At 52.4% G+C, this 23,973-nt stretch overlaps 2 protein-coding genes across 16 annotated transcripts; one reads left to right on the top strand and one right to left on the bottom strand.

The window, feature by feature from the left end:
* Nucleotides 1–469: 469 nt before the first annotated feature.
* SMIM22 (small integral membrane protein 22) lies at nt 470–23,785 on the top strand. 10 transcript variants are annotated; one of them, XM_054533416.1, is made up of 5 exons: nt 473–620; nt 21,349–21,442; nt 22,008–22,919; nt 23,010–23,110; nt 23,252–23,785. In XM_054533416.1, exons 3-5 carry the CDS (start codon nt 22,796–22,798, stop codon nt 23,291–23,293), a joined length of 267 nt encoding a protein of 88 aa, XP_054389391.1. In that variant the 5' UTR covers nt 473–620; nt 21,349–21,442; nt 22,008–22,795; the 3' UTR covers nt 23,294–23,785. The 10 variants fall into 10 exon arrangements, with proteins under 10 accessions (XP_054389389.1, XP_054389390.1, XP_054389391.1 ...); XM_054533419.2 differs by having other exon boundaries at nt 476–620; nt 21,354–21,442; nt 23,010–23,095; XM_054533420.1 differs by lacking the exon at nt 473–620 and adding an exon at nt 18,419–18,824 and having other exon boundaries at nt 23,010–23,095.
* SEPTIN12 (septin 12) lies at nt 7,349–20,670 on the bottom strand. 6 transcript variants are annotated; one of them, XM_054533409.1, is made up of 10 exons: nt 20,525–20,670; nt 17,531–17,718; nt 15,754–15,879; nt 15,581–15,662; nt 13,694–13,831; nt 13,412–13,529; nt 13,226–13,321; nt 9,473–9,569; nt 7,846–7,897; nt 7,349–7,758 (listed from the first exon to the last, which is right to left on the bottom strand). In XM_054533409.1, the coding sequence occupies exons 2-10, from the start codon at nt 17,694–17,696 to the stop codon at nt 7,557–7,559; spliced, it is 1,077 nt and encodes a 358-aa protein (XP_054389384.1). In that variant the 5' UTR covers nt 17,697–17,718; nt 20,525–20,670; the 3' UTR covers nt 7,349–7,556. The 6 variants fall into 6 exon arrangements, with proteins under 6 accessions (XP_054389384.1, XP_024089662.2, XP_054389385.1 ...); XM_024233894.3 differs by lacking the exon at nt 20,525–20,670 and adding an exon at nt 18,333–18,486; XM_054533410.1 differs by lacking the exon at nt 20,525–20,670 and adding an exon at nt 17,968–18,392.
* Nucleotides 23,786–23,973: the final 188 nt, after the last annotated feature.

Here is a 23,973-nt window from a genome sequence, read left to right on the forward strand (position 1 = left end):
TCACTCTGTCGCCCAGGCTAGAGTGCAGTGGCTCGATCTTGGCTCACAGCAACCTCCGCTGCCTGGTTTTAAGCAATTCTCCTACCTAACCTCCCGAATAGTTGGGATTACAGGCACGAACCATCAGGTCTGGCTAATTTTTGTATTTTTAGTAGAGATGGGGTTTCGCCATGCTGCCCAGGCTGGTCTCCAGCGGCCTCAAGCAATCCACCCACGTCAGCCTCCCAAAGTGCTGAGGTTACAGGAGTGAGCCACCTCTCCCTGCCGCATCAATTCTTCAGCATCAAGCAAGCAAAACACATTTGTACTTCATTTCTTCCTCATTTAGTAATAGAAGTACTATAACTAGCCCTACCGGTTCAACAAAACAAAACAAAACCCTGAAGCTCTGAGAGTTTTAAGTATTGAACCCCCCAGGGAAGGTCAAACAGGAAGTACAGAAATGGGATTGGAACCCAAATCTTTGATTCCAGAACTTCAGCTCGTAACTACCAGGTTAACGTACTTTGCCCTTAATCCTAACTCGGGCATCCTAAGGCCCGTCTCCTATACTGGATTCTCGCTGCTTTTCCTCTTTGGTTGAACATGATCCGAAGTTTCCTTCTGCCTGAGGTGCCCAGGTAAGAGTCCCAGCGCCCAGTTCGGGTGAGCAGCAACACAGCATACACAGTCGGCGTACACTCAACGTACGCCCCGCCCCGCACAAGCCCCGCCCCCCATGCGCGCCCCGCCTCGCATCCCGGATCTACCCCCGGAATCTCGCGCGTCTTTCCCAAAACATGGGCTAGGACTGAGCCCGCCGGAAACAAAAGTTGGGGACGCCGGATTCAGGGAGCTGGCAGGACTACATTTCCCAGAACGCCCCGCGCCCTCCCCGGAGGCAGATTCCTGGGCACTCTAGAGCGGGTGGGTTGGCGGCCTGGAGGGTCTCAAGTGGCGGCACTGCCAGGGGCTCGGAGGAAGGGGCTGCAGTCTCCCGGTGGCGGCGTCCTTGTCGTCGAGACTGCGGCTGACTCCCTTGCGCGCCCTGAGCCTCAGTTTCCATATCTGTTAATGGGGGACATTAACCCTCAAGGTTGTAACTCATTTAAGACCATTCATCCAGGCATAATAAATGCATAAAGGCTGCACGTTGAGTCCTCCCGTCTGCCCGCTTAACTAGGCGCTCGGGTGATGGAGTGGTGGCAGGTGTCTGCTTTCATGGAGCTTGCCATGAGAGGCATACAGTGGACAAAACTGCACGAAGAATTGTTTAATCACATCTTTGGCAAATGTTACCAAGGGGTGTAAAAGAGGGAACCTGATACCTACAGGGTGGAAGTGACAGTTGAGCAGCCTAGGGTTAACCTGGGGAACCGGTGGGGAAGATTCCAGACAGAAGGAGTGGCAGGTGCAAAGGTCCTGGGGCCGGAGAGAACACGGTGCGTTTGAGGGCCAGAAAGGAGACCAGAGATTGGGAGATGTGGCTGGAGGGATGGGCAAGGCCTGATCATACTTGGAGACTCTGGTAAGGATTAAGGATTTTATCCCTGGAGTCAATAGAGTTTGGGGTTTTAAGTAGGGTAGCATCGTGATCATGTAAGAAGCTTTGTGGAGTACAGACTCAGAAAGACTGAAGAGGAGCAGTGAGACTAGCTGGAAGCTCCTGGAGTGGTCCAGAGTCGGGATAACTAGTGATGGTGGTAGTCACTGACAAGGATCCGGCCAAGATTCCTGGGGCACATTCAACAGTGCTTGGTGGTTGATTAGGTTGGGGTAGAGGAGGGAGACAAGGATAACTCCTTTGTAAAATGGGGATGGTAACATCTCCTGCAATAGGCACCATTATGATTAAGAGACAGAACAGAATGTCTGACACATATAGGCTTAATATGTCCTAATTTTGTTAGTAATAAAGACTACCTCTGTGTTCAGGGCAGTGTTGTTTGTAATGGCAAAACCGAAAACAATCTAAATGTTAGTCAACAGGAGAAGGATGGATAAATCTCACGGAAGCTATGCCAAGCAAAAAAAGGCAAGTGGCAATATGATACAATTTTCATAAATTTTGAAAATGCAAAACAATTCTACATATGATTTAGAGACATGTATGCGGTTCAAAGAAATGCTTGGGACTTGGATAAACACCAAATTCAGGATGGTGATGGGGCAACAGTTGAAGAGGGATGTGATGGGGGGAAGGTTCAGGGGGCAAAAACTGCAAGTTTTCATGTGCTTTTTATTTATTTTTAATTTTTAATTTTTATATATTTTTATATTTATTTATATTTTTATATTTATTTTTACTTATTTTTTGTGTGTGTGTGAGACAGAGTCTCACCCTGTTGCCCAGGCTGGAGTGCAGTGGCGCAATCTTGGCTGACTGCAACCTCGGCCTCCTGGGTTCAAGCGATTCTCCTGCCTCAGCCTCCCAAGTACCTGGGATTACAGGCATGCACCACCACACCCAGCTAATTTTTGTATTTTCAGTAGAGATGGGGCTTCACCGTGTTGGCCAGGCTGGTCTTGAACTCCTGATCTCAGGTGATCCACCCTCCTTGGCCTCCCAAAGTGCTGGGATTACAGGTGTGAGCCACCGCGCCTGGCCATTAATGTGCTTTTTAAAAACAACAACAAAAGCCATTATTTTGAATTTGTATTCATGAAGTATTAAAACCTAGCAAATGTTTTAATAAATAATATTAAATAGGCCAAGTGCGGTGGCTCACGCCTGTAATCCCAGCACTTTGGGAGGCCGAAGCAGGCAGATCACTTGAGGTCAGGAGTTCAAGACCAGCCTAGCCAACATGGCAAAACCCCATCTCTAATAAAAATACAAAAAATTAGCCAGGCATAGTGGCACGCACCTGTAATCCCAGCTACTAGGGAGGCTGAGGTAGGAGAACAGCTTGAACCGGGGAGCTGGAGGTTGCGGTGAGCCGAGATTGCACCACTGCACTCCAGCCTGGGCGACAGAGCCAGATTCTGTCTTAAAAAAAAAAAAAAAAAAAAAGGCCGGGCACGGTGGCTCACACCTGTAATCCCGGCACTTTGGGAGGCCGAGGCGGGTGGATAACGAGGTCAGGAGATGGAGACCATCCTGGGTAACACGGTGAAACCCCGTCTCTACTAAAAATACAAAAAATTAGCCGGGCGTGGTGGCAGGCGTCTGTAGTCCCAGCTACTCGGGAGGCTGAGGCAGGAGAATGGTGTGAACCCGGGAGGTGGAGGTTGCAGCGAGCCGAGATCGCGCCACTGCACCCCAGCCTGGGTGACAGAGCGAGACTCCGTCTCAAAAAAAATAAAATAAAATAAAATAAAAATTAGAAGGCCAGGTATGGTGGCTCACACTTGTAATCCTCTCACTTTAGGAGGCCAAGGAGGGCAGATCGCTTGAGTCCAGGAGTTCAAGACCAGCCTGGGGCTGGGCGAAACCCCATCTCTACTAAAAATGCAAAAATTAGGCATGGTAGTACACGCCTCTAATCCCAGCTACTTGGGGGGCTGAGACAGGAGGATTTCTTGAGCCTGGGAGCGGAGGTTGTAATGAGCTGAGATTGTGCCACTGCACTCCAGCCTGGGTGACAAAGAGAGACCCTGTCTCAAAAATAAAAAATAAAAATAAAATAATTAAATCTTCAAAAAGAGCCTCCAGAAGCTGCAGGGCCCTGTACACACCTTGGTTCTGGCCCAGTGATATTGATCTCATACTCCTGACCTCTGGAGCTATAGGAGGATAAACGTGTGCTGTTTTAAGCCTCTGCATTTGTGCTAATTTGTTACAGCAGCCACAAGAAGTGAACGCATGGAATGTACGCACTGTGGCTGGCCAGGAAGGCTGTTTCCCCTCCTTTACAACACTGGACAGCTTTGGGAGATCCCCTAACACATGCGCATAACAGTCAGGGGTGCACAATGTGGGGGTGCTATGCTTCCCCCAGGGGACATGTGACGTGTCCGGGATAATTTTTTTTTTTTTTTTTTTTTGAGACAGAGTCTTGCTCTGTCACCCAGGCTGGAGTGCAATGGCGCGATGTCGGCTCACTGCCACCTCTGCCTCCTGGGTTCAAGCAATTCTCCCGCCTCAGCCTCCCGAGTAGCTGGGATTACAGGCACCTGCCACCACGTCCGGCTAATTTTTGTATTTTTAGTAGAGACGGGGTTTCACCATGTTGGCCAGGCTGGTCTTGAACTCCTGGCTTCAGGTTATCTGCCCACCTCAGCCTCCCAAAGTACTGGGATTACACAGGCATGACCCAGCCTTCTTGATTAACTTTCAAAAAAAAAGCCTGGCACTGTGGCTCACGCCTGTAATCCCAGCATTTTGGGAGGCTGAGGCGGGCAGATCACCTGAGGTCAGGGGTTTGAGAGCAGCCTAGTCAACATGGTGAAACCCCATCTCTACTAAAAATGCAAAAATTAGCTGGGTGTGGTGGCGGGCGCCTGTAATCCCAGCTATTCAGGAGGCTGAGGTGGGCAGATCACCTGAAGCCAGGAGTTCGAGACCAGCCTGGCCAACATGGTGAAACCCCGTCTCCACTAAAAATACAAAAATTAGCCGGGCATGGTGGCACGCACCTGTGATCCCAGCTAGTGGGGAGGCTGAGGCGGGAGAATCACTTGAACCCGGGAGGCAGAGGTTGCAGTGAGCCAATATTGTGCCATTGCATTCCAGCCTGGGTGACAAGAGAGAAACTTCATCTCAAAAAAAAAAAAAAAAAAAAAAAATTAGCTGGGTGTGCTGGCATGTGCCTGTAGTCTCAGCTACTCAGGAGGCTGAGGTGGGAGGATCACTTGGGCCTGAGACGTTGAGGCTCCAGTGAACTATGATTGAGCCACTGCATTCCAACCTGGGCAGTAGAGCAAGACCCTGTCTCAAAAAGAAGAAGAGGAAGAAGAAGAAGAAGAAAAAGAATGATCTAGCATAAGTGCTGGTGGTGCAGAGGTTGAGAAACCTGGTCAGTGAAATGCATTCCTAGAAATGCAACGGCTGAGCGAAAGGGTGTATGCTTTTGAAATGCCATAGATGTTTCCATATTGCCCAGGGCTAATCTTAAACCTGGGGATGTGCTGTGACGTGGGCCAGTGTGTCAGCCAACTCAGATGTTGGTCGTGGGTGGTTTGAGTGCCCACGGGCTCTGGAAGCTACCCAGTCCTGAAGTCAGCCTGGGGTGTGGGTGGAGAAGCTGGTTTGTGAATTCAACCAGCAGATCACTGTAGGGCAGGCAATGCAGGGTCCGTTCTGTTCAGGCAGCAGCCGTGTTCTTATCAGCTGCCCTGCACTGGATGCAGGGATGAAACTGACATATCTCTGCCCTCACTATGTTTCCAGCCTAATGGGGCAGACTGACCAGGAAACAAACCAGGTGACACACACTCAGAGGAGGCAGTGAGTGGGTTGCCTGGGGAAGGCAAGGAGGGCTTCAGGGAGGTGACTTTTAGTTGGAACAAAACTGCTACTCATTGTTGTCATTTGTTGAAGGCTCACCTTGCACCCAGCTTCCTAGATTAGAGGGTAGCCCTTTCTTTTATTACCAAACTAATGACTAACGTAGCTTTGGCCCCCATGGTGTGGGATTCTGTGAAATCCATTTGTTTTCTAGGTTTTTTTTTTGTTTTTTTTTTTTTTGAGATGGAGTCTCGCTCTGTTGCCCAGGCTGAAGTGCAATCGTGTAATCTCGGCCCACTGCAACCTCTACCTGCCGGGTTCAAGCGATTCTTCTGCCTCGGCCTCCCGAGTAGCTGGGATTACAGGCACGTGCCACCATGCCCGGCTAATTTTTCTATTTTTAGGAGAGACAGGGTTTCACCATGTTGGCCAGGCTGGTCTCGAACTCCTAACCTCAGGTATCTGCCCGCCTCGGCCTCCCAAAGTGCTGGGATTTCAGGCGTGAGCACCACGCCCGGCCTATTTTCTAGTTTTCTGGAGAGTCCCTGGACTATGGAGCTCACACATTCTGCAGTAGGTCCTCCACCCTGGACCACTGCTCCATCTTGATCATGTAGCCTCCATCTTCGTGCCATTTCTCCAGGTTGTGGTCGTCGGCACATCCTAGGGAGTATTTCATTTTGTCTGAACAACTGTGCTATGTGCTTGGTACCATGATCCGCATTTTATAGATGAGGAAAGTGAGGCAAGGGGAGCATAAGTAACTGACTTGCCTGCTGGGATTTTCACATTGGCATTGCCAGGCTCCACAGTGGGAGCTGTTTCCTGGCCATGCTGGCCCCTGGGGCAGGGGAATGAGGAAGGTGGGGGATGGTGGAACACAGAGATCAGGTAAGACAGCCAGAGATCAGGCCACAAAGATGGGGATTTTGAAAGTGTTCTTGGCCTGTGGGCCTAGCCCTGGGCCAGGAGTAAGGGGCTGGGACAGACGGGAGAGCTGAATTTGTAACTTGGGTCTGGCTCTGGGGCAGAGGGGGCTGGTTGTCCAAGTCATGCCTTCCCAGGCCTTCAAGATTCCTAGGGCCTTGGGTCTCACATTATTCAAAAAGAAGGCTGGGTGCTGTGGCTCATGCCTGTAATACCAGCACTTTGGGAGGCTGAGGCAGATGGATCACTTGAGGTCAGGAATTCAAGACTAGCCTGGCCAACGTGGTGAAACCCCGTCTCTACTAAAAACACAAAATTAGCTGGGCGTGGTGGTGGGCACCTGTAATCCCAGCTACTCGGGATGCTGAGGCAGAAGAATTTCTTAAACCCGGGAGGCAGAGGTTGCAATGAGCCCAGATCATGCCACTGCATTTCAGCCGGTGCGACAGAGTGAAACTCCATCTCAGAGGCTGGGTGCGGTGGTTCATGCCTGTAATCCCAGAACTTTGGGAGGCCGAGGCCGGTGGATCACTTGAAATCAGTTCAAGACCAGCCTGGCCAGCATGGTGAAACCCCATCTCTACTAAAAATACAAAAATTAGCCAGGCATGGTGGTGTATGCCTGTAGTCCCCAGCTACCTGGGATGCTGAGGCAGGAGAATGACGTGAACCCGGGAGGCAGAGGTTGCAGTGAGCCGAGATCGCGCCATCGCACTACAGCCTGGGCAACAAGAGCGAAACTCCATCTCAAAAAAAAAAAAACAAAACAAAAAACAGAAAACTCCGTCTCAGAAACAACAACCACCACAAAACATACTTGGTTGGCAGCAGTGGTAATCCCAGTGTTTTGGGAGGCTGAGGCGGGAGGATCACCTGAGGTCAGTTAAAGACCAGCCTGAACAACCTAGCGAGGCCCTATCTCTACAAAAAAAATTGTAAAAATCAGCCCATCAAGGTACTGTCATGCCCATAGTCTTGGCTACACAAGAGACTGAGGCAGGAGGATCGCTTGAGCCCAGGAATTTGAGGCTGCAGTGAGTCATGAACGCGCCATGGTACTCCAGCCTGGGTAACAGAGTGAAACCCAGCCTTTTTATTTGTGGATAGCTCAAAGAAGTCATTTACAAAATGCCTTTTGTTTTCAAAGCACAGCTTTTCATAAAAAGCAAGGCTCACACTTAATAGATGCTCTGGTACACAAGTGTGTGTTGAGAGCTGCTGGGGACTCAGGAAGCCCAGCAGCCCCGGCATCCGCCGGTGGTCAGAATTCATCATCAGAATCGTCATGGGCCCCCCTGCAGGCCTTGAAGGTCCGGGGGGTGGTCAGCTGTCCCGGGGAGGCCGGGGCCAGGTTCACCCAGCCGGGCCCGCGGGGCAGCAGGTGGCTTTCATTGAGTCTGATGACGCGGTAGTTCTCGTAGTGGACGTTGTGGGTTATGTCCTTCAGGTCTTGGAGGTGGGAGCTGGGGGACCGGAGACGGTCAGCCCCGATGGTGGTGTCCCCAGGGCCCCTCGCCAGCCCCCTAGTCCCGGGCTCCCCACACCCTCACCGGATGAGCAGGTCTCTCAGGAGAGGAAATTCACAGTGCGCCATGTTCTCCACTGCAAGACATGGGACTCAGTATGGGCGCTGCTTAGTGAGCACTGAGTAAGTGCCTACTGTATGCACCACCTGACACCATTTCCCTTAGCCCTTTTCCCACATTTCTCTTTATCCTATCCTGCCTTCCCTTTGTTGGTTCATTCATTCATTCATCCATCCACTGTTGTGTCCCCAGTGCCTGGTACAGGTGGCTCCTACAAATAGCTGTAGAATGAATGAATCCACCAATCATTATTGTATTATATGTACAGTCAGCCTCTGTATCCGTGGGTGCCCACTGCGGGACTTGAGCATCTGCCGATTTTGGTATCCCTGGGGGTCCTGGAACCACCCTCTGCAGATAGCATGGTACGCCTGTGTGCTATATCATAGGCAATAGTATAGTATATTTCTGGCTGGGCGAGGTGGCTCACACCTATAATCCCAGCACTTTGGGAGGCCGAGTTGGGTGGATCACCTGAGGTCAGGAGTTTGAGACCAGCCTGGACAACATGGTGAAGCCCCGTCTCTACTAAAAATACAAAAATTAGCCGGGTATGGTGGTGTAATCTGTAGTCCCAGCTACTTGGGAGGCTGAGACAGGAGAATCGCTTGAACCTGAGAGGTGGAAGTTGCAGTGAGCCAAGATTGCTCCACTGCACTCCAGCCTGGGCGACAGAGCAAGACTCTGTCTCAAAAAAAAAAAAAAAATATATATATATAGTATAGAATATTTCTAATAATTATAATAATACATCATCTGGCCGGGCGCGGTGGCACATGCGTGTAATCCCAGCACTTTGGGAGGCCGAGGTGGGCAGATCATGAGGTCAGGAGTTTGAGACCAGCCTGGCAACATAGTGAAACCCCGTCTCTCATAAACATACAAAAAATTAGCTGGGCGTGGTGGCAGTCGCCTGTAATCCAAGCTACTTGGGAGGCTGAGACAGGAGAATCACTTGAACCCAGGAGGCGGAGGTTGCAGTGAGCCAAGATTACGCCACTGCATTCCAGCTCGGGTGACAGTGCGAGACTCCGTCTCAAAAAAAAAAAAAAAAAAAAAAAATAATAATACATCAGGGGCTGCATCCTGGCTGCCCCTCCTGTCTCACTTTCACTAGCTCCCTAAGGCGGTCTCCTCTCCCTCCCGCCACAATCGCCTTCACTGTGCCTCCCCGACCTGTCCTTGTCCCGTCAGCTCTATGGGGACAGGGACCCTGTCAGTCCTCCCTTTACCGTGCACTGCAGTAACTGCACATAGCGGTGCCTGATACACAGTAGGCCCATTGTAATTTCTGGCCAGCCACTAGGGCAGCCTTGGGTATTGGGCATTGTGCAAAATGGTGGTTCTCCCCGCCCCAACACCCAAGGAAGTTGATGCACTGTGATGCCCACTTTACTGTGAGGAAACTGAGGCCCAGAGGGTCCGGAAACTTGCCACGGCCTCCCAGCTGGAAAGAGGGACCATTCCCCAGCCCTCTTTGTCCAGTGGGCTTTACCTTTCTGTGCCCTGTGATGGGTGCTAAGGTTGCCCAAGGCTGCTCTGGCTTCCAAACTGACCCCACCCACATTCTACCCAGGGGCCCCGCACTAACCTTCAATGATGCCCCATTTGGTCTTCCGGCCCAGGACACACCTCCCGTTCACCAGGTGCTCTTGGTCAGCCCCTACCACAGCAAAAGGGATTCGTTCCTGGGAAAGGAGAAGACACAGAGACGGGAGGATTGACTTCGCTGGGGAGAAGAGAAGAAAAGTCAAGGCACCCAGGCAGGACAGGGGAGCCCTATCCTTTTCGAGGAGGGAACATGGTAGAAAGTGCACAGAATTCCCAAGTTCAAAGACATAAAGTCTAATTGGTGCCTCTGGCTGAGTGAGGTAGCTCTTGCTTGTAATTTCAGCACTTTAGGAGGCCGAGGTGGGAGGATCACTTGACCCCTAGGAGTTTGAGACCAGCCTGGGCAACTTGGTGAAACGCCATCTCTGCAAAAACTAAAAAATTAGCTGAGTGTATAATCCCATTATATTATATAGCGTATTATATAGCTCATGCCTATAATCCCATAGCTCACTGCAGCCTTGACCTCCTGGGCTCAAGTGATACCCCCCGCCTCAGTCCCCTGAGGAGTGAGGACCATAGGTGTGCACCACCATGCCTGGCTACTTCTTAAACATTTTTAGTAGAGATGAGTTCTCTATGTTGCCCAGGCTGGTCTCTAACTCCTGGGTTCAAGTGATCCTCCCGCCTCTGCCTTCCAAAGTGCTGGGATTACAGGAGTGAGCTACCACACCCAGCCTGCCTATCTTCCTATATATAAAGTTTTATTGGCACATAGTCGAGCCTATGAGTCATTTTTGTCTATGGCTGCTCTTGAACCATGACATCAGAGTTGAATCATCGCAACAGAGACCCTACGGCCCAGAAAGTCTAAAACATTTCCTACCTGGCCCTTTGCAGAAAAGGTTGTTGAACCCTATTGTAAACTCCAGTTGTTTACTTGCTCATGGCCAGAAGCAGAAATTCAAACTTGTAAACTCCAAAGTGACATACATGGGTTTTTACTTCTGAATTCATCTGTGATGGGGAATAATGTGGATGCTGATAACATTGGGCGTGGTGGCTCACATCTGTAATCCTAGCATTTTGGGAGGCCAAGGCAGGCAGATCACCTGAGGTCAGGAGTTTAAGACCAGCCTGGTCAACATGGTGAAACCCTGTCTCTAGTAAAAATAAAAAATTAGCCGGGTGTGGTACCGCATGCCTGTAATCCCAGCTACTCAGGAGGCTGAGGTGGGAGAATCACCTGAACCCAGGAGGTTGGAGGTTGCTATGAGCCGAGATCCTGCCACTGCACTCCAGCCTGGGCCACAGAACAACACCCTGTCTCTGCTGGGCACGGTGGCTCACGCCTATAATCCCAGCACTTGGGGAGGCTGAGATGGGTGGATCACAAGGTCAGGAGATAGAGATCACCCTGGCCAACATGGTGAAACCCCGTCTCTACTAAAAATACAATAATTAGCCAGGTGTGGTATTGCACACCTATAGTCCCAGCTACTCAGGAGGCTGAGGCAGGAGAATCGCTTGAACCCAGGAGGCAGGGGTTGCAGTGAGCAGAGATCATGCCACTATACTCCAGCTTGGGTGACAGAGGGAGACTCCATCTGGAAAAAAAAAAAAAAAAGACCCTATCTCATAAAAAAAAAAAACAACATTAAAAACAAAACAAACAAAACAAAACATTGTACAGTACAGTGGTTCTTAGTATTTGACCAGGGTTATGCAACCATCATTGCAATCTAATTTCACGTTTTCATCACACACCCCCAAAAAAACCCCATACCTTTTAGCAATCACTCCCCATTTCTCCCTTCCCCACAGCCCCTGACTACCCCTAATCTACTTTCTGTCTCTATAGATTTGCCTATGCCTATTTGGGACATTTCATATAAATGGAATCCTTTAATATGTGACCTTTTGTGTCTGATTGATTTTTGTCTGAGAAACATGTTTACAAAGTTCCCCCACGCTGTAGCAGGCAGGTGACAGGGTGAGAGTGCTTCATTTTTTTTTTTTTTTTTGAGACAGGGTCTCATTCCCTTGCCCAGGCTGGGGTGCAACGGCGTGATCTCAGCTCACTGCAACCTCCACCTCCTGGGTTCAAGTGATTCTCCTGCCTCAGCCTCCTGAGTAGCTGGGATTACAGGCATGCACCACCACACCTGGCTAATTTTGTATTTTTAGGAGAAACGGGGTTTCTCCATGTTGGTCAGGCTAGTCTCGAACTCCCGACCTCAGGTAATCTTCCTGCCGCAGCCTCCCAAAGTGCTGGGATTACAGGTGTGAGCCACGGCGCCTGGCCTTTTTTTTTTTTTTTTGAGACAGGGTCTCACTCCCTTGCCCAGGCTGGAGTGCAGTGTCACAATCTCTGCTCACTGCAACCTTCACCTCACAGGTTCAAGCAATTCTCCTGCCTCAGCCTCCCCAGTAGCTGGGATTACAGGTGCGTGCCACCACACCCGGCTAATTTTATATTTTTAGTAGAGACAGAGTTCCACCATGTTAGCCAGGCTGGTCTGGAACCCCTGGCCACAAGTGATCTGCCCACCTCAGCCTCCCAAAGTGCTGGGATTACAGGCATGAGCCACCGTGCCCAGCCTTGAACTGTACACTTTTAAAGGGTGGACTTCATTCCTTTTCATGGTTAAGGGATAGTCCATGGTAGGGAATAGGCTGCACTGTGTTTCCCCACTCATCTGGTGATGCATATTTGGGTTGCTTCCACTTTCGGGGCTAAAATAAATAATGCTGCTGTGAACATTCATGTACTCATTTTTCTGTGAATGTACATTTTTGTTTCTTTTGGGCATACACATAGGAGTTCAGTTGCTGGGTCATATGGTAACTGGATGTTTAAGCATTTGAGGAACCACCAGACTGTTTCCAAAGTGGCTGAGCCATTTTACTTTCCCTCCAGCAGTAGGTGAGGGTTTCAGTTCCTCCATATCTTCCACAGCATTTTTTTTTTAAGCTGGAGTTTTGCTCTTGTTGCCCAGGCTGGGGTGCAGTGGCGCAATCTCGGCTCACCGTAACCTCCACCTCCAAGATTCAACCGATTCTCCTGCCTCAGCCTCCTGAGTAGCTGGGCTTACAGGCACCCACCACCACGCCCGGCTAATTTTTTGTATTTTTAGTAGAGACGGGGTTTCGTCATGTTGGCCAGGCTGGTCTTGAACTCCTGACCTCAGGTGATCCACCCACCTCGGCCTCCCAAAGTGCAGGGATTACAGGACTGAGCCACTGCGCCCGGCCAACACATTTTTTTTTTTTTTCTGAGATGGAGTTTCACTCTTCTTGCCCAGGCTGGAGTGCAATGTCGCGATCTCGGCTCACTCACTGCAGTCTCCTGCTTCAGCCTCCTGAGTAGCTGGGACTAAAGGCGTGCACCACCACACCCAGCTAATTTTTTGCATTTTTGGCAGAGACGAGGTTTCACCATGTTGGCCAGGCTGGTCTCCAACTCTTGACCTCAAGTGATCTGCCTGCCTTGGCCTCCCAAACTGTTGGGATTACAGGCGTGAGCCACTGTGCCCGGCCCAATGTTCTCTATATATTCAGGATACAAGCCCCTTATTGGGTATGTGATTCCTAGACATTTTCTCCGATTCTGTGGGATGTTAGCGTGAGCTGTTATTTCTTGCTCACCTTGAGCTTGTGGATGCGTGGAGAATCATATCTGCTAGGAATATGTGCACATTTCCCTGAGATGTAGAGAAAGATGAGTCTTTGGATGGAAAGGATATGTGGGAAGGAAATCACCTCGCCCGCCTCCTGCCCCATAGCCTCTCACCCGTAACTTGCTGTTGAGGATTTTGTCATTGATGTCCTCGTCAAAGCACATCTGGGGGTAGACGTCGATGCAGTGGGTCCTCAGGTTCTGCTGGATCTGGAGATCCCGCACAGGTGACCTCAGCCCACCCTGCCTACTCTGCCCTCTGCCCCACTGACCCCAGCCCTGCCCGGGCACCCAGATCACCCTGCGCCTGAAGGCCTCTCGCTCCTCCATGGTCAGGCTGTCGGCCCGGGCAATCACAGGCACCACATTCACAGTCCGGCACAGCCGCTGCAGGAACTCAATGTCCAGGGAACGCAGGCTGCCGGAGGCAGGGCAGTGATGGGGGTGGCGGTGGTGGTAAGTGTATAAAAAACAGCAGCAGGGCAGGGGGGTGGGGGCAGCCGGCAGCCCATGTTGGGGACCCCTTCTCCTCCTCCCTGCCCCATGCAGGTGGTCCTCGCCTTGCAGGTGCAGCCCCCTCACCAGTGCCCAGTGGGTGGCACAAAGTACACGCAGCAGTGCACCCGGGTGTCTGGGATGTGGCGCTGGCGGGTGATGAGGATCTCCTCCTGCAGGTACCGCTCGTATTGCTCGTTGATGTAGCCCAGGATGGGGTCCCAGCTGAGGCAGGAGGTGGACTCTCCCCTCAGAACTGTGCTGTGCCCAGAGAGCCCCACCCCTCTCCTCTGTGTCCTCTGGGCGGTCCTCCCTTGGGACGACGAATCGTCCCGGTTTGCCCGGGACCTCTGGGTCGCCCCGTTACTTTCCCCCAGTTCCCTGCATCATCAGAGAGACAGAGAGACCTCCTGCCATTCTCGGCTTCACTGTCTGTAAAATGGAGACAACAGTAGCACCTACGTTGCAAATAAGGGAGGGGTGAGCATTAACTGCATTAAAGGGCCACAGCTGGGCCCAAACCACCAAGGACTCGCGCCTGATGGTTGCAGGGGTCTCCCTCCTCCTCTTCGAGTCCCTTCCCCTCTTGGGTATTGTCAGCACTGTAAGTAGCCAAACAGATCCTTTTAAAAACAGGTGTCAGGCCAGGCCCGATGGCTCATGCCTGTAATCCCAGCACTTTGGGAGGCGGAGGCAGGAGGATCGCTCGAGCCCAGGAATTCGAGGCTTAGCCTGGGCAACATGGGGAAACGCCAACTCTACAAAAAATACACAAATTAGCTGGGTGGGGTGGCACGTGCCTGTGGTCCCAGCTACTCAGGAGGCTGAGGCAGGAGGGTCCTTGAGCTTGGGGAGGTCAAGGCTGCAGTGAGCCATGATCTCGCCACTGCACTCCAGCCTGGGAAACAGAGTGAGACACTGTCTCTAAATAAATAAATAAATAAATAAATAAATAAATAAATAAATAAAATGAAACCAGGGCCAGGTGCGGTGGCTCATGCGTGTAATCCCAGCGCTTTGGGAGGCTGAGGCAAGTGGATCACCTGAGGTCAGGAGTTTGAGACCAGCCTGGCCAACATGGGGAAATCCCTGTCTCTACTAAAAATACAAAAATTGGGCCGGGTGTGGTGGCTCACACCTGTAATCCCAGCACTTTGGGAGACTGAGGTGGGCGGATCACCCAAGGTCAGGAGTTTGAGACCATCCTGGCCAACATGGTGAAACCCCGTCTCTACTAAATAAATACAAAAAAGTAGCCGAGCGTGTTGGCGGATGCCTGTAATCCCAGCTACTTGGGAGGCTGAGGCAGGAGAATTGCTTGAACCCTGAGAGGTGGAGGTTGCAGTGAGCAGAGATTGTGCCACTGCACTCTGGCCTGGGTGACAAGAGGGAGTCTCTGTCTTAAAAAAAAAAAAAAAAAAAATTAGCTGGAAATCGCTTGAACCCAGGAGGCGGAGGTTGCAGTGAGCCGAGATTGTGCCACTGCACTCTGGCCTGGGCGACAAGAGCGAGATTCTGTCTCAAAAAAAAAAAAGATCACACAGCCTGGCTGTTCCGGGTCTGGGGTGTTTCCCAAAGGTTGAAGGGGAAGGGGCAGGGACAGGAGAGGACAGCCATGGCTTGGCTCCCACCTTTGAGAAGCCACCACTTGTCGCCGGGCACAGTGGCTCACGCCTGTAATCCCATCACTTTGGGAGGCCAAGGCAGGTGGATCACCTGAGGTCAGGAGCTCAAGACCAGCCTGGCCAACATGGTGAAACCCCATCTCAACTAAAAATACAAAAAAAATTAGCTGGGCGTGGTGGCGGGTACCTGTAATCCCAGCTACTTCAGGAGGCTGAGGCAGGAGAATCACTTGAACCTGGGAGGTGGAGGTTGCAGTGAGCTGAGATCATGCCATTGCACTCCAGCCTGGGTGACAAGAGTGAAACTCTGCTTAAAAAAAAAAAAAAAAAAAAAAGAGAGAGAACCTACCAGTTGTCATTGTTGATCTGGTCCCCGAAGCCGGGCGTGTCCGTCACCGTCAGCTTCAGCTTCACACCCTTCTCCTCTATGACTGTGGAGGGAGAGCAGAGTCAGGAGAGATTGGACGCGGGTGGGATGGGGTGGGGTAGGGTGGGGTGAGGTGTGGGCAGGGGCTCACTCACCATGGGTCACTGAATGCAGCTGCAGCGTCTGGGGTGTGGGTACCCCCAAGCCCGGTGGGTTTGACTTCCACACTTTGGACTTGAACAGCGTGTTCACCATCGTGGACTTGCCCAGCCCGCTTTGCCCTGGGAGTGGCAACCGGATGACAGCAGTTAGGGTGGGCAGTTTTTCTCCAACTCTTTACTTTTCTATTTTATTTTTGGAGACAGGGTCTCACTCTGTCACTGAGGCTGGAGTGCAGTGATGCAATCCCAGTTCACTGCAGCCTCAATCTTCCCAGACTCTAGTGATTCTCGCACCTCAGCCTCCCGAGTAGCTGGGACTGCAGGCACCCGCCACCACACCCAGCTAATTTTTTTTTTTCTGAGACGGAACCTCGCTCTGTCGCCCAGGCTGGAGTGCAGTGGTGGAATCTTGGCTCACTGCAACCTCCGCCTCCCGGGTTCAAGCAATTCTCCTGCCTCAGCCTCCCAAGTAGCTGGGATTACAGGCGCCCACCACCACACCCAGCTAATTTTTTGTATTTTTAGTAGAGACAGGGTTTCACCATGTTGGCCAGACTGATCTAGAACTTCTGACCTTGTGATTCGCCTGCCTCGGCCTCCCAAAGTGCTGGGATTACAGGTGTGAGCCACTGCACCAGGCCACTTTTTTTTTTTTTTTTTTTTTTTGAGACGCAGTCTCGCTCTGTTGCCCAGGCTGGAGTGCAGTGGTGGGATCTCGGCTCACTGCAAGCTCCGCCTCACAGATTCACGCCATTCTCCTGCCTCAGCCTCCTCAGTAGCTGGGACTACAGGCGCCCGCCACCACACCCGGCTAATTTTTTTGTATTTTTAGTAGAGACGGGGTTTCACTGTGTTAGCCAGGATGGTCTCGATCTCCTGACCTCATGATCCGCCCGCCTTGGCCTCCCAAAGTGCTGGGATTACACGCGTGAGCCACCATGCCCGGCCTTGCTCTGTTTTTTTATTTTTAAGACAGGGTCTCAATCTGTCACCCAGGCTCAAGTGATCGAAGCTCACTGCAATCTCTGCCCTCAGGTTCAAACGATCCTCCCACCTGAGCCCCCCAAGTAGCTGGGATTCAGGTGCATGTCACCATGCCTGGCTAATTTTTAAAATTTTTTTGTAGAGATGGGGTCTTGCTGTGTTGCCTAGGCTGATCATGAACTCCTGGCCTTGAGGGATCCTTCTGCTTCAGTCTTGCTGTCACCCAGGCTGGAGTACAGTGACGCAATCTCGGCTCACTACAACATCTGCCTCCCAGGTTCAAGCAATTCTCCTGCCTTAGCCTCCTAAGTAGCTCCTAAGTACAGGCGCCCACCACCACGCCTGGCAAATTTTTGTATTTTTAGTAGAGACGGGGTTTCACCATGTTGGCCAGGCTGATTTCGAACTCCTGACCTCAAGTGATCCTCCTGCCTTGGCCTTTCAAAGTGCTGGAATTACAGGCTTGAGCCACCACACCTGGCCTCATTTTTGTACTTTTTGTAGACATGAGGTTTTGCTAGTCTCAAACTCCTGAGCTCAAGTGATCCACCCGCCTCAGCCTCCCAAAACCCTGGATTATAGGTGTGAGCCACCGCTCCAGGCAGATTTTTCTCTTTTAATGAATCAGCATTTCTCAAATTTTCAATGACAACATCCCAGTGAGGTGCTATTATCAGTCCCACTTAACAGACGCGGAGGGGCAACAGGCTGCCAAAGGTGAGGCCACACGCCCAGGCATGCGTAGCACCGTGGGTCTGTACTGCCGTGGGCCCTACCTCTCACTCACCCACCACCATGATGTTGAACTCAAACCCCATCTTCATAACCTTGATCTTCAGCTGGTCCAGCACAGCCTCAATGCCCACAGGACCAAGCATCTCGCAGGGTGGGGTGCTGGGGCTGGAGGGCCGCGACGACAGGCAGGGAGAGGGGGAGCGCCTCAGGGGGTCCATGGGGGCCGAGGGTTCGAGATGCCTGTCACCAGATGGGTGGGGAGAAGGGGGTCACTGGGGCTCAGAGGAGCCCACATTGACCTCTCATATCTGAACCCCTGTTTGAGCTTGGCTGTTGGCCAACCCCCTCCACACTTCATGCCTCTGGTGTACCCTAAGTGCCCGTAGTCCCAGGGGTGTGGCAAGGGTGCGTGTGGGGAGCCGTTTCTCCAGGGTGCCTCAACCCCCATCCAGAGAGGCTCCCCCGCCCAGGGGTCTGCCCTGTCCCCACCTACAGCCTAGGCAGGGGCCTCTCGGGTCGCTTCCCCCAGCAGAGCCTGGAGGGCCAGGCAAAGTCCAGGATGGGTGTTTGCAGCTAGGCTGGAGTCCTTGAAGGGCTTCAGGGAGTGTGTATGGGGTGAAATGGCTCCCGTCCCAGCAGGGAACTTGGGCAGGGGGCTCAGGAGGAGGTGCCCCCACTTTCCCCAGGGGGACACACAGCAGAGTTGATAGAGAGTGAGAGAGATGGCACAGGCATGAAGGCGACAGAGACACAGAGAGAGAGAGACCAAGGCCAGGCAGGGAAGACGTTGGGAGGGAGCAGTGCAAAGAGCCCACGGTGGGGCAGAGAGAGAGAGAAGCAGCCTGCTGTGGCACCTGGTGGACGTGGGTCCTGGTGGAGCTTCCAGGAGCTGCCTTGTCCTGGCAGGGCCTGGTGTGTGTGACGGGGGAGGGGAGAGGGTGACAGTTAACTGAAGAATCTGAGCTCCATCCGCACTTGCTGTGACCCCCACCTGGGGGCTTCTCTGCAGCAGGGGCAGGAGCTGTTACCCTTCTAATCCTCACAATGACCCCAGCCTAATAATACAATGATCCCCACATAGAACCAGGGGCCCAAGACCCCCACGTCAGCTGGGCTTCCACCTCCAAGCTCACGCCCTCAACCACTCTGCTGGGGCCAGCAAACCCAGGCCCCACAGCCGGCTAGCAGGACATCTGTGTCCACAATTGGCGCCGTGTGTTTTAAGTTGCAGCGTCAAAAACATTAAGAGATTGCTTTAGCAAATATTTACCCAGTCCTGACTCTGCACATGGCATCGTTCTAGGAGCTCAAAGATGTTAACTTGTTTAATAATCAAGCCCTGTGAAGTAAGTGCTGTTACTACCCCCATTTCATAGATAAAAGAGGGTCAAGTAAGGAGGTGGCAGAGCTGGGACTTACCGGCTCTGAGTCTGTGTGCTCACCCTCTACTGCCTTTTTCTTGTTTATACAAACATCTAGATTTCCAGTGTATCTTAGAGATTATCACCCTGACTTGAGATGCCCTCTTTAAATGGGCCATGTGCTTTCCAGACTGTTGTCCTCACCCCTGCCTTACTGTCTCTCTGATAAGCTGTTTCTTTTTTGTTGCTTGTTTTTGAGACAGCCTCGCTCTGTTGCCCTTGCTGGAATGCAGTGGCGCGATCTCGGCTCACTGCAACCTCAGTCTCCTGGGTTCAAGCAATTCTCCCGCCTCAGCCTCCCAAGTAGCTGGATTACAGGCGTGCACCACCATGCTAATTTTGTATTTTTAGTAGAGAAGGGGTTTCACCATGTTGGTCAGGCTGGTCACGAGCTTCTGACCTCAAGTGATCCACCAACCTTGGCCTCCCAAAGTGCTGGGATTACAGGCGTGAGCCACTATGCCTGGCCTTTTTTTTTCTTTTTTCCTTTTTTTTTTTTTGAGATGGAGTCTTGCTCTGTCGCCCAGGCTGGAGTGCAGTGGCACGATCTTGGCTCACTGCAAGCTCCGCCTCCCAGGTTCACGCCATTCTCCTGCCTCAGCCTCCCCAGCAGCTGGGACTACAAGCGCCCGCCACCACGCCCGGATAATTTTTTGTATTTTTAGTAGAGACGGGGTTTCACTGTGTTAGCCAGGATGGTCTCGATCTCCTGACCTCGTGATCTGCCCGCCTCGGCCTCCCAAAGTGCTAGGATTACAGGCATGAGCCACCATGCCCAGCCTCCCCTGCACTTTAAAAACAGAAGTATGTCTGCTGGGCGCGGTGGCTCACGCCTGTAATCCCAGCACTTTGGGAGGCTGAGGGGGGCGGATTGCCAGAGCTCAGGAGTTCAAGACCAGCCTGACCAACATGGTAAAACCCCGTCTCTACTAAAAACACAAAAATCAGCTGGGTGTGGTAGTGCACGCTTGTAATCCCAGTGATTCAGGAGGCCGAGGCAGGAGAATCTCTTGAACCCAGGAAGCGGAGGTTGCAGTGAGCCGACATCGTGCCATTGCACTCCAGCCTGCCAGCCTGGGTGACAGCAAGACTCCGTCTCAAAAAAAAAAAAAAAAAAAAAATTGCCAAGCATGGTGGCTCACGCCTGTAATCCTAGCACTTTGGGAGGCCAAGGTGGGTGAATCACCTGAGGTCAGGGGTCAGGAGTTTGAGACCAGCCTGGCCAACATGGTGAAACCCAGTCTCTACTAAAATACAAAAGTTAGTTGGGCGTGGTGGCAGGTGCCTGTAATCCCAGCTACTTAGGAGGCTGAGGCAGGAGAATCGCTTGAACCCAGGAGGCGGAGGTTGCAGTGAGCTGAGATGGCGCCACTGCACTCCAGCCTTGGCAAAAAGAGCAAAACTCTGTCCCAAATTTAAAAAAAAAAAAAAAAAAAAAAAAAAGGGAGGGACGAGGATTAGAGTCAGAGGAGGAGACGTGAGCCTGGAAGCAGAGGGTGGAGGGATGGGAGACCGCAGGCCCAGGGATGCCGCCACCCTCTAGAAGCTGAACAAGGCAAAAGATGGACTCTGCCCTAGAACCTCCAGGATGAACACAGCCTGGTCGACCCATTTTAGACTCTGACCTTCAGAACCGTAGGGCAATAAATTTGTGTTGTTTGAAGCCACTGAGTTTGTGGTAGTGTTACGGCAGCATTGGGAGATGGATACATTAGGTGTGTGACGGGCTAATGGCTTAACTTCTCCAGGTCTCCGTTCCCTCATCTGTAAACTGGAAAAAGCAGTAATACCCACTTTAGGGTTGCTATGAGGAATAAACCAGGTGACACAGCACAGTGCTAGATGCAGAGCCTCACATTAGCTGATATTTTCAAGTACTAAAATAGAGAAAATACGGACGGTGAAGACTCCTAGTACAGCTGGCCTTCCGTATCCTCAGGTTCCACATCTGTGGATTCAGCCAACCACAGACAGAAAATATTTGGAAAAAAAATCACATCTATTTTGGACATGTACAGACTTTTGTGCTTACTGTTCCCTATACAATGTAACAATTATTTACCTAGCATACATTATATTAAATAAATATATATATATATACATATATATATATATATAATTTTTTTTTGAGATGGAGTCTTGCTCTGTCACCCAGGCTAGAGTGCAGTGGTGCCATCTTGGCTCACTGCAGCCTCTGCCTCCTGGGTTCAAGCGATTCTCCTGCCTTGGCCTCCCGAATAGCTGGGATTACAGGAGTGTGCCACCACACCCGGCCAATTATTTTTTGAGATGGTCTTGCTCTGTCACCCAGGCTGGAGTGCAGCGGCGTGATCTTGGCTCACTGCAACCTCTGCCTCCAGGGTTCAAGCAATTCTCCTGCCTCAGCCTCCAGAGTAGTTGGGACTATAGGTGCGTGCCACCACGCCCGGCTAATTTTTTGTATTTTTAGTACAGATGGGGTTTCATCGTGTTACCCAGGATGGTCTTGATCTCCTGACCTTGTGATCCGCCCGCCTCGGCCTCCCAAAGTGCTGGGATTACAGGTATGAGCCACCGCACCCGACCAATTTTTGTATTTTTATTTATCTTTTTTTTTTTTGAGACGGAGTTTCACTCTCGTTGCCAAGGATAGAGTGCAATGGCATGATCTCGGCTCACCGCAACCTCTGCCTCCCGGGTTCAAGTGATTCTCCTGCCTCAGCCTCCCTAGTAGGTGGGATTACAGGAACGTGCCACCACGCCTGGCTAATTTTGTATTTTTAGTAGAGACATGGTTTCTCCACGTTGGTCAGGCTGGTCTCAAACTCCTGGCCTCAGGTGACCCGCCTCTGCCCCCCAAAGTGCTGGGATTACAGGCGTGAGCCACCGCGCCCGGCCCAATTTTTGTATTTTTAGTAGAGGTGGGGTTTTGCCATGTTGGCCAGGATGGTCTCGAGCTCCTGACCTTAAGTGATCTGCCCACCTTGGCCTTCCAAAGTGCTGGGATTACAGCTGTGAGCCACCACGTCAAGCCAAATATATTAAGTATTATAAGTAATCCAGAGATGATTTAAAGTATTCAGTATACGCACAGGTTATATGCAAATACTGCCTCATTTTATATCGCAGACTTTATAGCATCTGTGGATTTTGGTACCCATGGAGGTGCTGGAACCAATCGTTGAGGATTCCAAGGACAACTGTATGATGCAGGCACACCTGTCCTAGCTGCTCAAGGGTCGTGGGATGCAGGCAGGTTTTCTCCCCCTTCCCCCTCCCTCCCACACACCTTCTCTCCCACCTCTCTCTGTTTCATTCACAAAGTCAGCAGTGGCCAAGCACACAGGTGTTCCCAGCTGCGTATCTGGGATACCGAGGAAAGGTAAGAAGTCTCAGGAGTGAAGAAGCCACAGGCTGGCGTCTTCCTCCCTGGGCCTCCAGCAGTGCGGAGCCAGGGAGCGCACCTGCTGGGCCTGGGCCCTCTCCCCCGGGCTGGGCGGCCTCTGCTGGCCCTGGGGAGGGTGGGGCTGGTTGCCAAGGCCTCAGGTGGTGTGGAGCCGGAAGCAGGAAGCAGCCTGTGCTCCCAGGACCTGCCTGGCTGGGGGAATCGGAGGCTTCTAGGAGGTAGGTGGGGGCCTGGGGGCCTGGGGGCTGGGCTGCCGGGGGAGACAGAGTGGGGAGATGACAGTGGCTGGGGAGAAGCTTGTCAGGCTAGGGACCACAGTGCTGGGCAAGGAGGGAAGCTGGGCCTGGGGCCAAGGGAGAAGTGGAGTGGGAGGGGCGGGGAAGCTGGCGCTGGGCCAGGAGTGGGCAGCGGCTGGGCTGTGGGAAGCCTGGATGTGGTCCCCGCTGAGCTGAACCCAGGGTCCTGATGCAGTCTCTGGGGGGCTGGGGCAGGCGGCACTGTGCACGCCAAGATGGCTGTGTCCACAGAGGAGCTGGAGGCCACGGTTCAGGAAGTCCTGGGGAGACTGAAGAGCCACCAGTTTTTCCAGTCCACATGGGACACTGTTGCCTTCATCGTCTTCCTCACCTTCATGGGTAAGTGTGGCTGTGGCCTCCGGGTACGCCCTAGCCCCCTGCCCTGGGCTCCAGGTTGGGGCCACACCTGGACGCCTGTCCTGTCCCCAGGCACCGTGCTGCTCCTGTTGCTGCTGATCGTCGCCCACTGCTGCTGCTGCAGCTCCTCCGGGCCCCGCAGGGAAAGCCCCAGGAAGGTGAGCCCCTGGAAGGTGAGCCCTGCCGGCCTCCGGGACCTGCATGGAACTGTACTGGGGGTGGAGGCGGGAGGTGAGGGGAGTGGTGGGAAGGGTGCTCATCCCCCTAGGGAACAACGAGCGAACCTGCTCGGTCCCACTGTGCTTCTCGTGCAGGAGAGACCCAAGGGAGTGGATAACTTGGCCCTGGAACCCTGACCCTGTGTGTCCTGCCCGATGCTAGTAACAAAGCCTTCTGTCTGCCCAGAGCCTGAGTCTGCAGTGTCTTCCAGTCCCCGTCTGGGTGGGTGACATGGGACTCGCCGCCCCACTCAGGTGCCCACCTGGCCTCTCCAAGCCTTCAGTCAGCATGACTGTACCAGGTCATCCTGGGTCACCTAGCTGGGAGGGGAGCTGGTCTCACACTCGGCGGCTCGGCCGGGCGCAGTGGCTCACGCCTATAATCCCAGCACTTTGGGAGGCCGAGGCGGGCAGATCACGAGGTCAGAAGATCAAGAACATCCTGGTTAACATGGTGAAACCCCGTTTCTACTAAAAATACAAAAAATTAGCCCGGCGTGGTGGCGGGTGCCTGTAAGCCCAGCTACTCAGGAGGCTGAGGCAGGAGAATGGTGTGAACCCAGGAGGCGGAGCTTGCAGTGAGCCAAGATCGTGCCACTGCACTCCAGCCTGGGCGACAGAGCAAGACTCTGTCTCAAAAAAAAAAAAAAAAGACTTGGCGGCCCAAAGTCCCAGGTAGAGCTCTTGTCGCCACCCCATGGGCTTCTTGGCAGCCCGACGGTAGGTTCTGTGCCCAGCCCTGGCATGGCGCAGGGAGTGGGGAAGCCAGGCTCTGGGAATAGGGGAGACGGCTGGCTCCTGAAGCTCATGGCCACTGA

This window comes from Pongo abelii, chromosome 18, assembly GCF_028885655.2.
Source record: "Pongo abelii isolate AG06213 chromosome 18, NHGRI_mPonAbe1-v2.0_pri, whole genome shotgun sequence".
NCBI lineage: Eukaryota > Metazoa > Chordata > Mammalia > Primates > Hominidae > Pongo > Pongo abelii.

Bases quoted from the DNA above. Each gene is read 5' to 3' on its own strand.
- SMIM22 (XM_054533414.2), top strand. From the start codon at position 22,796: ATGGCTGTGTCCACAGAGGAGCTGGAGGCCACGGTTCAGGAAGTCCTG. The intron at 22,920-23,009 runs GTAAGTGTGGCT...TCCTGTCCCCAG, and splicing joins CGTCTTCCTCACCTTCATGG to GCACCGTGCTGCTCCTGTTG.
- SEPTIN12 (XM_054533409.1), bottom strand. From the start codon at position 17,696: ATGGACCCCCTGAGGCGCTCCCCCTCTCCCTGCCTGTCGTCGCGGCCC. The intron at 15,663-15,753 runs GTGAGTGAGCCC...CTCCCTCCACAG, and splicing joins GCTGCATTCAGTGACCCATG to TCATAGAGGAGAAGGGTGTG. The intron at 7,759-7,845 runs GTGAGGGTGTGG...CCGGTCCCCCAG, and splicing joins CTGAGAGACCTGCTCATCCG to CTCCCACCTCCAAGACCTGA.